This window comes from Benincasa hispida, chromosome 1 (genome assembly GCF_027475165.1).
Source record: "Benincasa hispida cultivar pf3 chromosome 1, pf3_genome.v1.1, whole genome shotgun sequence".
In the NCBI taxonomy this organism is placed as follows: Eukaryota; Viridiplantae; Streptophyta; class Magnoliopsida; order Cucurbitales; family Cucurbitaceae; genus Benincasa; species Benincasa hispida.
This window is the reverse complement of record NC_143478.1, coordinates 41,491,863-41,507,270: the sequence shown is the minus strand read 5'-3', so window position 1 is coordinate 41,507,270 and position 15,408 is coordinate 41,491,863. Positions and strand designations below refer to the sequence as shown.

General features: G+C 33.1%; 1 protein-coding gene across 2 annotated transcripts; it reads right to left on the bottom strand.

The window, feature by feature from the left end:
* Positions 1–8,266: 8,266 nt before the first annotated feature.
* Positions 8,267–12,687, bottom strand: LOC120077227 (agamous-like MADS-box protein AGL82). Of its 2 annotated transcripts, XR_016529716.1 has the most exons (4): positions 11,781–12,687; positions 9,790–10,034; positions 9,654–9,701; positions 8,267–8,481 (listed from the first exon to the last, which is right to left on the bottom strand). XR_016529716.1 is itself a non-coding variant. In XM_039031131.2 (2 exons), exons 1-2 carry the CDS (start codon positions 12,544–12,546, stop codon positions 10,000–10,002), a joined length of 801 nt encoding a protein of 266 aa, XP_038887059.2. In that variant the 5' UTR covers positions 12,547–12,687; the 3' UTR covers positions 9,581–9,999. The 2 variants fall into 2 exon arrangements, 1 of the variants encoding a protein (XP_038887059.2); XM_039031131.2 differs by lacking the exon at positions 8,267–8,481 and having other exon boundaries at positions 9,581–10,034.
* Between the last annotated feature and the right edge of the window lie 2,721 nt (positions 12,688–15,408).

Here is a 15,408-nt window from a genome sequence, read left to right as displayed (position 1 = left end):
ATCACTTACTTTAATAGTAGTTCGAATCCAATTGTCAATTTTCTAATTGTAGATCAATGACGTTACTTCGCATCTTTGTATGATTTGGTGGAGAATGGGATCAGTCCGAAAGCAATTATGTTGGAGGTCATATGAGTGGTTTGAAGATTAGAAATGATATAACGTGTAGTGAATTAGTGAGTATTCTACACCAACAACTAAATATTGATCTGGATATTTTTTATATACACATCAAATGTTGTTACAATCTATTGGTCTCGACTCTCCCAATTAAGATAGTCGACGACAAAGATCTTAGCTTCTTTTTAGAATGCAGTGATGCATCTCGGATGGCGTTGTTTGCATCTATTACACCTCACGAAAGTCGTGGAGTAGACACAAATGGTATGTACCAACAGTGTATCCAACAATTCAAACCATTTCAACTAGTCAAAACTTTAGGTTTGCACCCATTCCAACCCATAATATTCCCACCATGTCTTCACTAGATAAGAATATTGAGCCATATAACCCGAGAGACGATAGAAATGAAGAGAATTGGTCACAATATCCTATCTAGATGTACTCCACAGTTTGATTCTGACCATGTATACGGATAATCTTCGGGACCGTAAACAATTCCAATACCTTCAATTCATGTTCCAACCCCACATGCTCCCATCCCACTAGTGGTGATGCCTTTAGATCAGATGAATTCCACTATTTCAATCCAACCATTTATAGATATACCCAGACCATCGGAGGGCCCATCGTATGACGACCTCATCACAATACCTCACGACTGTCTGAATGACGATGATATAAAGATTGGTTAGATTTTCTTTTTGAAATATGACTTATCAGTTAAATTGTCGATGCTTGCAATAAGAAAGAACTTTGGCTATCGTGTAGAAATCTTGAAAAAGAGCTTGCTAAATATACAATGTTTAGTGGAGGAATGCAAATGGAGGGTTCATGCAAAAAAAAAAAATAATAATAAAAAAAATAGAAGGAAATGATTCCTTCAAAGTGACGAAGTATCCGAGTGTCCATACATGCTCTTGTTAACGCATATGGTGAGGCACATGGTAAGGCACTGAAGGATCATATGCTCTTTTAACGTATATGACGAGACACTCAAACTTGGAAATTTGGGCACGATTTTTTAGGTTGAAATAGAAGACGAACAAAATACATCTTCGTGGCATTTTATCCGTGTATTAGGAGATTCTTGAACTGCATCCACCTTGTAATTATTGTTGATGGCATCCATTTGCATGGAAAATACAAAGGAATATTATTAATAGAAATGTGTATTGGTGGCAATAACAACATATATCCTATCACATTCAGTATTGTAGATGGTGAAAATGATGCATTGTTGACTTGGTTAATGACTCATTTGTAGACTTCGATTGGAGACATTCCAAATTTAGTGATTATATCAGATAGTCACATCTCCATTAGAAAGGCTTCCTCAAGTATATTCCTCGAGGTATTTCATGTCCTATGTATATACCACATTTAGAATAATTTGATGGACGGATTCAAGAATAAGGATATAATCACCCACTTCTATCTTGCAACTAAAGCTTATAGGATGCCTATCTCAGGGTGACAGCCCATCTTGAGGAAGTTGGATTACAACGGTGGGCAAGGGTGTATCAAGTCCATTTGAGGTATGATAAGATTTGTTGGGTTTTATGCTCTAAAACTCGTAGATAGTAAATGTTATTAATTGACTGTCATCAATAAAGAGTTATATATGTTAACTCAATAAATATTATTGTTTGTATTGTTGTATAATTCGTCTTAATAACCCTAAATCCAATAAACTAACATCCAAGGCTATCTTATGAGTCTTGAATTGTATATGGAGACATACGGGGATCAATGTTCAAGATACAACTTAAAGGGTCTATAGTATAGGGATAAGGCTAGGTACCTTATCCTGGTAATACCATGAATACGACCCACTTTATATTTGATACAAACGTAATGATCCAATACGTTCATGTAGGTGACATGCGAGTGAGGGTATCCTATGCAATGAGTTTGCATAAGACTGAACGGTAAAATAGTAATCACTAGATGTAGAACCATTGACTAGTTTGGTTCTCATTTCAATAGGAAGACCTAGGTGACTTATTCTCAATTCTGAGTATATTATGAACTCCTGTTCATGAAGGATTGTCCTTTGACCTGCATGGGTGAGGGTGGCCAGATCGCCGACCCAATATGCCTACCATTTTTGGGGACGAGACTGAGTGGAGAGCTGGGAGCATAATACAAGATGGAATTCACTCATTCCCTCCTTGAGAGTAAGTAAATGAGTGTTCCCAATGAGTATTCCCTTAAGTGTTGTCTCTAGGACTTAAACAAATGGCTCTACCCTCTCATTGGCCCGAGAGGGGTATTTCTTTATTGGTTAGACCATAAACAAGTTGTTCATTAGATGAGTACTGATACTTAAGGAGTCAGAGGTAATTCAAGGGTAAAACGATAATTTGACCCAATTGGAGTTACGAACATTCATGAAGGATTAACTCACTGTTATTGGTCTATATCCGTGGACACGGAAATATATCTATAATGAGAAGAGTGCAACTATGGTTCTTTAGTGGAGTATACCCACAGTTAACTAATACTAATTAACTTGGTTAAAGAGTTTGACCAATTAATCTCATATCGTTGGAGCTTCTGATCTATAGGTTCACCAGGTCCCCTCGTTAGCTCTCTAAAGGATACTTAAAAGGGATAATTTGAATTGTTCAAATTAATTTGAGGAAACTATATATTAGTGTGATTAATATATAATTAATTATGGATATGATCTATAATTAAATTTGAAGAATTAATATTTGAATAAGATTCAAATTATTTTATTCAAGTGAATTAGATTCACAATGAATTAATTAATATAGAGGTTTTGTACATATACATGAGATGTATATGATAAATAAATATATACATCAAATGGGTTTAATGTATAAATGATTATTTAATTATTATGCAAATTAAAAAATTAAATAAGTGTCATTTAATTATGCAAATTAAATAAGTGTTATTTCATTGGACTAATTAATTGAATAAGTATTATTTAATTAAATAGACTAATTAATTAAATAAATGTTATTTAATTAATTATAGAAAAGAAAAATATATCGGGAAAGATTCTTGGCCCCTCCCTATATAAAGACTCCCCATGGCCCTTTGAGAATGCTCATTCTATACACAATTGACATTACAGAGAAACTCTGACAATACACAACTTCCTAGTGTTATTGTACAAAATTTTCTCTAGGCCAAATCCTCTCGATTCTTCAAAACACTTTTCTCCTCTCCCTTTCCCAATAGTTGGATACCCCTATCCGTCTATTGAAATCCTAGAGAATAACGAGGTTTTTTTCATGGTAGTGTTCGTGATCAAGACTGTTTGGAGATTTATAGTTGGAACCTTAGAGAGGCTTGTTCGTGGCACTTGGGGAATCTACGAAGGTAAGAACCGTTCTAACCCTTTTTCCCCAGTGACATGCTAGTTCATATGTGTATCTATCCCGTCTAGCATACCGATTATGTTTGATTGTAAAAATTGAATCACAGGATGCAAGGCGGTCTCACATGGGAGACGCTTCTGCTACGAGATTTGATCTCTTCAATTGGTATCAGAGTCAGGTTCCTTGCATCCACGTTCTTCGTATTTTTTGAAACAAAATCGTTTAGAGGTGGGCTTATTCTACATTATGAATGTTTGAATGTTTTCTATTTTGGCCTTAGATTACTTTTTAATTTGCTTAAATTATAAGGGCCCATTGTATTTTTCATGCTTCGAGTCTGTAAGTCCATGTCGATCAATAGAGCAATCGTTACTGAAGAGATTAGGAAGAAACGGAAGTGTTCGGGGAAGTTCGGAGCCGAAAATGAAGAGGATATAAGCAATTTGCTGCACAACATCGCGACATTGCAACCGCAACATTACAACGCTGTAAAGTAGGGGTACTAAGCTGCAGTCGCAGCGTTGCAACGCTCTGGATTTGGATGAATAATGCAATGCTTGCGTGGGATGTCTCAGTTGCTGCATTCTTTTAACCTAATTCAATTATAATTTTATTTTTATATTAATTAATTACATTAATATAATGGTCATATTAATTTAATCAATTAATTTGGCTTTACGGCGATAAAATCGATCCAATTTTTGCTGTTTAATTTAATTATGCATTGGATGTATTTTAAATTATTTTTTGAATTCATATTACATATTGTATGTCATATAAATTCTAAAAATACTCACCTTAGGATAAACATGTGCGTACATCATAATTAAATATAAAGAATTATATTTTAGAGATGCATGATTAAATTAGCATGGCCATGCATCATAATATAAGAGTTATGTTAGTGATGTATGATTAGCCAAAGCATGTCCATGCATCATACTATATATTAAAATTGTTCTAATAAATAGTGGATTAATGTATGTGAATGTTTGATGTGATTATGGATTTAATTCATTAATTTATAAAGAGTTATAGTTTTAATAAAATTGATTAATTTCTATAATCTAGATTGCATGCAAACATAAGTCAATTATTTTAAATTGTTTAAAATTGACTTATGTTATTTCTAATGGGATTAGGAATAGTAATCTTTTTAATTTTTTTAATAGGAGTAAAATGAATTTAAATAAAAGATTAAATCTACAAAATAATTGCCCATAAGGGACCTTTGTCTAAGGAAGGTTCGGTTAGGAAGAGGCATTTAAGTTAACGAAAACAGAACACCTTTACTTGGGAACCGGCCTAGAAGGTAAATTGGGCAAATATTTTATAAACATGCAATAATTGATTGGTTTTATTAAAAGAGTTTAATAAATAAAATCAAATATTATATAACTGTTATATTGAAGCAAATGTAAATGATTTACATAAATTCATTAGCTGAGGTTGAATTAAGTAAAAATAAAATCCTAATAAAATATTAGAATACTTTAATGGGAGGATATTGATATATGTGATATATTAAATTTCAGCTTTCACATCCCCAAGAGTTTACACCGTGAGATTCATGCTCGGCTTCGTGTCGCACTGGATGCGGTCTCCCTTTGGAAAGTGTTTGCATGGGTCAATAACAAAGTGAATGGGGAAAGTGTTCATAGTAAGTGGGAGAGGGACGCGTGTCAACATGTCCCACGGTCTCCATGGTTGCACTGTGAGATTCCTATGGTCTATCTGCATGTCATCCTAGAGCGACCATCCTTTGGAGGCCTCATCATAGGGATCGAAAAAATGCAAACTCTGGCAATTTATAGGGTTTCTTAAGTTAATCTTCAACAATTGTCTTTCCCTTCAGTAGCCTATTGAAGCGTACCTCTTGAAGGAACCCTAACGATAGGATCCTTGAGCGGAAGTGGGATCGTCCCAAAATCTCCAATTTTACAGAAAAAATTATAGAGAACAAAAGCAATTATGCATTTAACACAAGAATACAACATGCAATAAAAGAAAAAATTAGGGTTTCAGAAACTCATACCTTTGAAGACCTTCTTCACGTAAAATCCATTCTCTATGCAAATCACGAATAACCAAAATGGCCAATTGGGACACCACCAATTAGAGACTTCGGTATTCTCAGGTAGAGAACCTATGAGTTGTGGGCTTTAGTGATTTTGGTGAGGGAAGGGAGAAGATTTTTTCTTTGAGAGAAAAAGATGGAATATGGGAGAATACTTTTTTTCTCTATAAAGGCCCAACACCAACTTTTTTTCTCTATAAAAGCCCAACACACCTCTTTTTCTTCCCCTTTTTGTAGGAAGAAGACAATCAAAATTAGAAAACTAATTTTCCACTTACGTGAAAGTAGAGAGAAAAAAGGGAAAGGAGTTGTAACTCCCTCCCATTAATTAATTTAATATAATTAAATAATATTAATTAAATAAATAATTTAATATATATTAATATGGTAACTTTCTTGTCATATAATATATATTAAACTATATGTTATATTAAATATAACATATAACTTATAGTTTTAATATTGTATCATATACAATATAATCTATAGTTTCTTTTCTCTCACTAATGACATTTAATATAAATCACATTTATCTTAAATTTAATAATAAGAATCCAATTCACATGATTAATATTTGAATATGTTTATTTCTTCTCAAATAAACTTTATATTATAATGTATCAAATACATTATAACAATTAATATATAATTAATTTAACTTAATTATATCATATATAATTAATTTCCTCAATTAGTTTGAACAAATTCAAAAATTGATTCTCATTTAGTCCTATTGAGCAACTGAGGGGACCTCATAGACATGTAGCTTGAAGTTCTAAAGGTACGTGAATAATTAATTAAACTCTTTAATTAAATTATTCACCATCCGTTGACTGTCAGACACTCTACTAAAGACCAACAACTGCACTCTTCACACTACAGATATATTTCTATGTCCATTGGATACAACCAATCAACGGTAGGATGACCTTACACAAATTGCTCATAAATACGACTAGGCCAAAATTACCGTTTTGACCCTATAGTTACATCTAATTCCTTAAATACCACTAATCCCTCTAATGAACAATAAATCATAGTCCAACTATGATCATACCCCTCTCGGACCAGGAGAGGGTGTGGCACCACATTATTCAAACCCCAAAATTAGTTCTTAAGGGAGCAATTTATCTACTTGCCTTGACATTGGGGAAGGAGTGAAACAATATACAAGATAAACATAAATATAAATAAGCATGTTGTATAGAGGAATAAAGATTAGAAGACTAACTCTTAAAGACAACCTTCAATGTTTTCCTCTCGTACGAATTTTCGGGTCATCGAACTCCATACAGTGAAATCTCCCTCGAACTTGAAGCTCCTTCCAAGAAAACAACCAGCGAGTCTTCCTTACTATACTCATGATAAGAACCGAAGGAGTTGTGGGCTCTTTAATTTTGGTAAGGGAAGACCATTTGAGAGAGGGAGAGAACTATGATGTGTTGAGATTCTTTATCATAGAAGAATTCTTCTTCTGTTCTTTCATTTTCACATAACGAAACTTTGAGAGGGGAGATAACTCCCTTTAATCTTATGTTAACTCCCCTGGCTAACTATAAGTGAGTTAACTTTAATATTTAATTTAATATTATTAAATCATATTTAATTTAATATTATATTAAATAGATATGTATTAATCTAATAAATTAATTAATTAAATATCATATATTTAATTAATATTACATCTGAATCATATTCAAATGTATTTTCCTCATATACTATAGTTTGAATTTTTTCCAACAACCCTCAATACACTAAGTATGGAAGAAGGACAAACTTCATATGTCCATCCAGATGTTCATGACCAGTATGTGACATACCGACAACGTAGTGAGGGTATACACTTTACAGAGGAAAGCCAACCATCAAGTGTAAGAGGGCGTGGCAATCGTAGACACTATGTGACTCAACATGATCGATCTAGGCATAATAGAGAATCTTCTTCTAACCGTGAATAAAAAACATTGTACATATAATTAAATTTATTAATGAAATTTAATCACGAAAATGCACTTGCAGTCAGTCTATAATACTCCTAAAGAACCTTGAATATTATTTACAATAAACAAAAGTTAATATCTATATTTTTGCATAAGTTTCTAACAATTTTAAACAAAAATGATAATTTGAAATTAAAAATTAATATTGAGTATATCAAATCAATCGTAGAAATTTCTTAATCTCAATGTAACATTATTGTTTATATTGTTAAAAAAACTAGTAATATTACTATCAAAATAAAAAACGAGATTAGTGAGATAGTTGATTTTAGGTAACAATGGTTTAAACTTAAACAAATGAAATATTATTAACTGTAGAAAAACATAAGTAATGAAAGAGTTGGGTTTCGGGTTATTAAAAGAATGAAACAAATAAAAGCAAAAATAATTTTCTTTTTTTATATTATTTATGAATGCATCTCTTAAAGAGACGTATTCTTAATTTTTTTCTTTAAAAAAATGCATCTCTTCAAGAGACGCAGCCTTATTATTATTATAAGAGACACATCCTTATTATTATTATTATTTTTTAATGAATACGTCTCTTCAAGAGACACATTTAGTCGCAAAAAAAATAATAATAAAATAATCCAGACGACTCTGGCATTCGGATAAAGACAAAAAAATCACCTTTTCCCCCTAAATAAGTTGAAACACCCCATTTTCCTTAATTAAATTCGATTTTCACCCCCAAAATCTAATTAACCCCAATCTGGTCCAATTCAATGTGCAAATGACAAACAAATATTAAGGATTTCTTTACAATACAGAGAACGAGGTAGTTAAAGTAATAATGGTAAGGAAAACCTGCTTTCCTATGATTCTAGAAAAAAAATTGTTTAGCTTAATCTTGTGAAACGCCATCTCTCATATCTGTATGCTCGTCTCTGTTGCTTGGCATAGACTGAGTAACCCCATCAGGGAAGAACTGCCATTATCAGAAGCTTAAATCAACTTATTAGTCATATCATAAATCGACATTCAATATCAATAGGGAAAAAATTTGGGAAAAATTCCTGAATTCCATTCCACGCTCTTCTATGTATAGCACCAGAACTTCACGTCCTTACAAACAAATTCGACATAGATAAATCGAGTTCACAGTTTAAAAATCATATAGAACATTTCTTATGCAGAAAATACTTAGTTGGACACATTCGACAAAGATAAAACGAGTTCATAGTTTAAAAATCGTAGATAAATCGGGTTTGAAGGTGGGTTTATGAATCAGAGATGATTTAAGTGCAGAAGAAGGGTGGTTCAATCTCAACAAGCATCTGTTTATGCAGAAAATACTTTATAAATTATCATTCTACAAAAAGTCATTAGACGACATTTTTACTTAGTTGGACAACCTTTCTTTAGTGGAGTTTTTGTGGATTTGGTTTGTATTCTTTCCATCTCAATGAAAGCGCGATTGTTTTCCCCTATAAAAAAAAGTAATGACTATCTAACTGAACTTTGGAAGAAAATGAAGAATATTTCTTGAAAAGTAAGCATATAAAGCAGTTAACAGATTATAATACATGAATTGGTTAAAATATTTATCCATAAAATGGAATATAATAACACTAACAATAACAGACGCTATTGTCTCACAACTCGACGGATTATGACCATTCTCAAACTATTCTCTCAACTGTTACAATGATTCCACAATTTTGAAATGTGCTTATTTTGGAGTGAGAACTATTTAAAGAGAATTTTTGTTCTAAGTTCTGCACTTGATCAACACAGAAGGCACTTGAACTCTGAGATGTGCTTATCTTGGATTGTTTATCAACTCATTTGCACTCAAAATATTGAATTATGTAATTTACTTTACACTCTTACACACAAACACTTTGGAGAAGGAAGAAGCTCGCTTGAGGCCAAAACTAAAACCATCCTAAAAGAATGATGAAGAGAATGAATACTGTGGGAAGCAAGTTTGAGCCATAAAGATTAAATGAAAGCATACGTCCAAGCCAACAACTTCAAATTAGAACTAAAGTTTAGCAGTCAGAAGAAAAAAAATTAATGAAAGATTTCATGATGAAGTTATGCGAACTGATTTCAAAATCAAGTGAAAATGGCAATATAAGTTTATAATACAAGTACCTTTCCCAGTACCCAATCAGCAGAATCAAAATAAGCACGTTCATGATCCTGAAGTTGGGATTCAAAAGCTTTAGACATGCATGTTGAAGGATGAACGGATCTCCAGAATATCGAATTTTTTACAAGAGAAAAGTACCTTCGAAATGAGTGCTTCTTGGGAACACTTCCTCCATATTTTTTCTTTATAACTTCAGATGTTATTATAGAAAATTTAAATGCTTATGTATGGAGTTGCAAACCTCCTTCCGAGATGACGACATAGATTCTTCAGATCCAACATGGCCATCTCCATCCACTCGTTCCGTCTCTTTGATATACTCAGACATGATTAACTGGTAAATCTCAGTTAAGCAGCAACACCAATAATTATAAAATTGCAGCCTGCAGGTAAAATTCAAAGAATCATTAGTTATAAGTCAGGGGCAAATAAACTCGCAGTGCCTTTCACTCGAAGACCAATTTAAGAGCTAGCTCCAATTTGTAGATGGGCAACCATTTCTCTGAAATGGAATCAACCCTCCAACATTATGCCGGCTCTCTTAGTTGAAGGCAGAAATCAGAGAAAATATATGACAATATTTCATCAATAAGATGATGAATTTGAACCCCGGATCTGATCTGTTCGAGGAACGACAAATCAAAATAAGCCAAATAACATTGACAACTATGTAGATCAGTTTTGTTTGTCTCAGTGACCAACATCCATTGGAATTCAGATTGTTTCTCAGCATAATATATTCATAGATAAAGAGCAGAAAATAGAGAAAGAAAATAAACTTTAAAACATTGAGCAATGGTATAACTGGTAAGGGCTGTGGAATTGGGATGTTTGGAGATATCATCCAAGATATTGAGCAAATGTACAATCAGATTCTCCATCAACTTGTTAAGGAAGTAAAGAAACTAAAGGTTTGAGCAGTTTGAACTTTTCACTTTTTTGGGCATCAACTGTTAGAAAGTTCAACTGTCGTAGACCAGTTGAAACTGCTCATTTCTTTTGAATAGTTTATTTTGAGCATAATGAAATATAGATGTTTATTTCCCTCCCTATTTTTCTCCCCAGGTTAAGATGGAAGAGCAATTAGAAAACTAATTCCAATGAGAAAGAATTCCATTTAATCAATGAAATGGATCCTAGTTTGACGCACAAGCAAGATCATGTAATATAACACCTCCGGACAAATGAAAAACCAAATGCTCCATACAGTTATCCTTTCAGTTTGCCTCTTTTTTTTTGGAGGGTGGGAGGAAGACGAACTTATGAAAACTTAGGTCTTGTTTGATAATCATTGTTTTTTAATTTTAAGTTTATAAACACAACTTTCACCAATAAGTTTCTTTGGTTTGTTATCAACTTTCTATTAATATTATAAAAATCAAGTCAAGTATTGAAAAAAGAAAAAAATAGCTTTAGTCTTTGGAATTTGATAAAGAAAACCGTTTTTTTTTATTATTATTATTTTTTTTTTTAAGAAAGCCGAGTAAGATAATTGGAAAGAAACAAACATAAATTTCAAAAAAAAAAACTTAATGGTCCTTCATAATTTAAAATACATATCATTCCTAGCGATTGATCTTCGAATAGGCAAAATCTTCTAAAAAATTAGTAGGAATAGCCCTATGGGCTACGAGCATAATGCAAGGAAATTTCCCCAAAGAAAGTAGTTTCTAAGACCTCTGAATTGATTTAGAGGTTTGAACTCATCATTCATAGTTTAAAAATCATATAGAACATTTCATCATTAAGTCAATAATTGGAGTTCCTATGTTCTATTAAAAAGGATAATTAAATAGCAAACAAGATTTGTAATATCTATTTAAGTGCTTATTTATTTAAGTAGCAAACAAGAGCGACAACTTCCAAATTTTAGTAATATGCAATGAAGATTTATGAAGTGCTGGTTAAAATAATAACGGAAAAGAAGAAGAGTTAATTTATAAAAGGAAAGAAAGAAGACACAAGTTTTTGTTCAATTCAGAGAGTGGTAATTAGTACATTTGAATGAACTAAAACAGAGAGAGTGAGAAAACTCTAGTCATATCCTTTTTCTAATTACTTTTCAGTACAAAAGAATTATTAGTTAAGTAAGGTATTACCAACATTATTGTGAAAAAATTAGAAGTTACCGATCGGCGTCATCAAATGCTCAATATTATTGCAATGATCAAAGTTATCGTTCATCAGATTTGCATAATGAGCCATGTAGTTGTCTTCTTCCTCTTCCCCCAACAGCATTTGAAGATACCTAATATTATCGATCTCATCCAAGGCCATCACATCTTCTTCAGTATGGTTAGCCCCAGTCGCAAACAAGTCATCAACAGACGGAATCAATACTTGAGGAATGGAATCCTCTCCCATTTGAACTGAATTTTCCGAACACAACTCCCCAAACAGATTTTCGTGATCGGCTAATTCCATGAAATCGATCATTCCATTGGCGGCTTCAATTTTCGCATCCAGTCCTTCCATGAATTCTCTCAATTCGTGTTCCGACAAACGATCAAGCCACTCATCCCACTTAGGGCACATGAATTTCTCACGGAGCTTACACGTCTCTGATTCGATTTTCCTCTTCCGATCCGAGAAATAGTCAGTCAAACCGAAACACTTGCATTTCTGGAAATTACAGGAGCGGGTGGTTTTGTAGGCTCGAATCATAGCTTCAAGGTGAGTGCGATCGGAAGGCCAAGTGTGAAATTCAAGGTCAGATTGGGAAGGATCTTCAGTGGGCAAAGAAGCAGGGCCATGGACGAGAACGCACGTTTGAACGTCGCAAAGGGTGGAGAGCTCGTAAGCCTTCTTCATCAAACTGTTCTTCCTCTTCTTGAACGTCGAGATTCGAGATTTCCGATTCGGAATCAGATTCAAGCTCAATTTTCCTCTTCCCATTGCACAGATTTCTGGAATCGGAACAAAAATTTCCAACGGAAAAAAGTAGAACAGTGAGAGAGATGAACGAATGAATATGAGGAATTTACTTGGCGCCTAAGGAGTAAGAACAGACTGAACAGTGATACATCGATTCCCGCCTTTTAACCCAATCGATCCCTCCAATTTGACCATCCAACGGTTCACAAAATATTTGCTCCGATATTTTCGCACTTCTTTAATTTGACCTTCTATTCCATCCGTTCCCACCTTTAAAACCCAATCGGATCCTTCCTATCTTCTTCAACGGTTCAATTTCCCGCCTGTAATCGCCTTCTACCATTTAATTTTTCCGCCGGTAATTACCGGTCATTTTCTTCAACAGTTCAATTTCCCATCGGTAATCACCGATCATCTTCTTCAACGGTTCAATTTTCCGCTGGTAATCGCCAGTCATCTTCTTCTACCATTTAATTTTCCCGCGGGTAATTATCGGCCATTTTCGTCAACGGTGCAACCCTTGACCTCTGGAAAATTAAAGAAGGAACCCCTCGGCCTAAAGGAAATTAAAGAATCGTTTAGTAATTATACACGATCGAACACAATCGTTTAGTAAATTACAATGCGATCGTTTAGTAATTATACACGATCTCACACAATCATTCAATAAAATTACTATGCGATCGTTTAGTAATTCTTTATTAACGTAACTATAGGTGCAAACATCCGAAAAGAACAAGTGAACGATGAATAACTTCTTTGTTAGACGATAGGAATCAAACAAGATTAATTGTTCACTTATGAGATGCTAAACGATCGTTTACAATCTCTCCACGATCGTTCAGTATGACTAAACGATCGCTTACTAAATCCTCTGCGATCGGCCACAAATTCCTATACGATCGCTTAACTATTACTATTCCACGATCGCCTTCTCAAAACCTATACGATCGCATACCTTTTACTATATGATCGTCTACTAAGTGCTATACGATTGCTGAGCTTTACTACACGATCGCCTAGTGGAAGTAGACAATGAGTGGCACGCTGCGATAACCTCTCCATGATAGTGTCTTCTGAACTCCCACTCTCGAGAGCTCTCTTTCCTCACTACACGATCGCCCACAAACTCCTATACGATCGCTTAGCTATTACAATTAGACGATCGCCGTCTCAAAACCTATACGATCGCCTACCTTTTACTATACGATCGTATACCAAGTGCTACACGATCGTTGAGTTTTACTACACGATCGCCTAGTGGAAGTACACGATGAGTGGCACGCTGCGATGGCCTCTCCCGGACAGCGTCTTCCAAACTCCCACTCTCGAGAGCTCTCTTTTCTCACTACACGATCGCCCACAAACCCCTACACGACCGCTTAGCTATTACAATTAGACGATCACCTCCTCAAAACCTATACGATCGCCTACCTTTTACTATATGATCATCTACCAAGTGCTACACGATCGCTAAGCTTTACTACACGATCGCTGAGCTTTACTACACTATCGCCTAGTGAAAGTACACGATGAGCGGCACGCTGCGATGGCCTCTCGAAAGCTCTCTTTCTTCACTACACGATCGCCCACAAACTCCTACACGATTGCTTAACTATTACAATTAGGCGATCTCCTTCTCAAAACCTATACGAATTTAAATCTCTGCAGCGTGTCAGCGTCTCATCCCGTGGGTCAAGTTTTGAAAGCTCGACCTTTAAGCTTATAGCCCCCCTCCTCTCCTCTCATATTCTCACATTTTCTCACTGCCTTTGTTCTCTTATTCTCACTGCCTTCAGCCTTCGAGATCTTCTTCTTCTCCCACATTCGTCCATTAAATTGTGAGGTTTGTACCTTTACTATACAAAATTTCATTTTTTTTTAAAGAACTATACATTTTGTTCCTATTCTCATACTATTATATATTTTTTTATAGTTTTTGTTGTTGTTTGGGATACAAAGAACAAAAAAGGTAAGTTAAATTTGTGAGTCTACTATTTATTTATTACTAGTTTTATTATATTTAGTAGATCTATCATGTTGAATTCAATAATATTTACATATTGATGTTAGTAGTTGTTTCTCTATTAGTGTTAATCTTATGGTTAGGATGTTATACCAACATGTTAATCTTATTTATATTTTGTTTGTTTTTGTTTGTATTTAAGTATAGTTTATTGTTATGTTTAAAAAGTTGATGTTTATGCTTTAATATTTTTAGTTTAATACAAAATTATTATGATTTTTTGAAATGTATTTTTTATGATATTTGGTGTTTTTAGTATTAATTTTGAAAATATAGTTTAAAATAGTTTGAAAAAGTTTAATTTGTTGTTATGTTTAAAAATGGTTATAAAAAGTTTAATTTATTGTTATGTTTAAAAATTTGATGTTCATAAACCTTAAAAAGTTGATGTTTATAAATTTAAAAGTTTAATATTTTTAGTTTAATACAAAATTATTGTGATTTTTTTAATATACTTATAATATTTTTTTGTATTAAATTTGAAAGAATAGTTTTAAAAAGCTTACCTCATTGTAATGTTTAAAAAGTTAATGTTTATAGTTTAAAAACTTTAATATTTTTAGTTTAATACAAAATTATTGTGATTTTTTTGTATAATTTTCTTCTTATATTTGAAAAGATTAATTTGTTGTTATGTTTAAAAATAGTTATAAAAAGTTTAATTTATTGTTATGTTTAAAAATAGTTTTAAAAAAGTTACCTTATCGTGATTTTTATTGTGATTTTTTAAATATATTTCTTATTGTGATTTTTATTGTTGTTTGTTTTTGTTTAAGTTTGATAATTAGTAGAACAATTAGTAATGTATTGTTTGTCTTTTTTTTCTTTTTTAGAAAATGACAGACAAATACTTGGGA

Bases quoted from the DNA above. Each gene is read 5' to 3' on its own strand.
- LOC120077227 (XM_039031131.2), bottom strand. From the start codon at position 12,546: ATGGGAAGAGGAAAATTGAGCTTGAATCTGATTCCGAATCGGAAATCT. The intron at 10,035-11,780 runs GTAACTTCTAAT...TTTTACCTGCAG, and splicing joins GCATTTGATGACGCCGATCG to GCTGCAATTTTATAATTATT.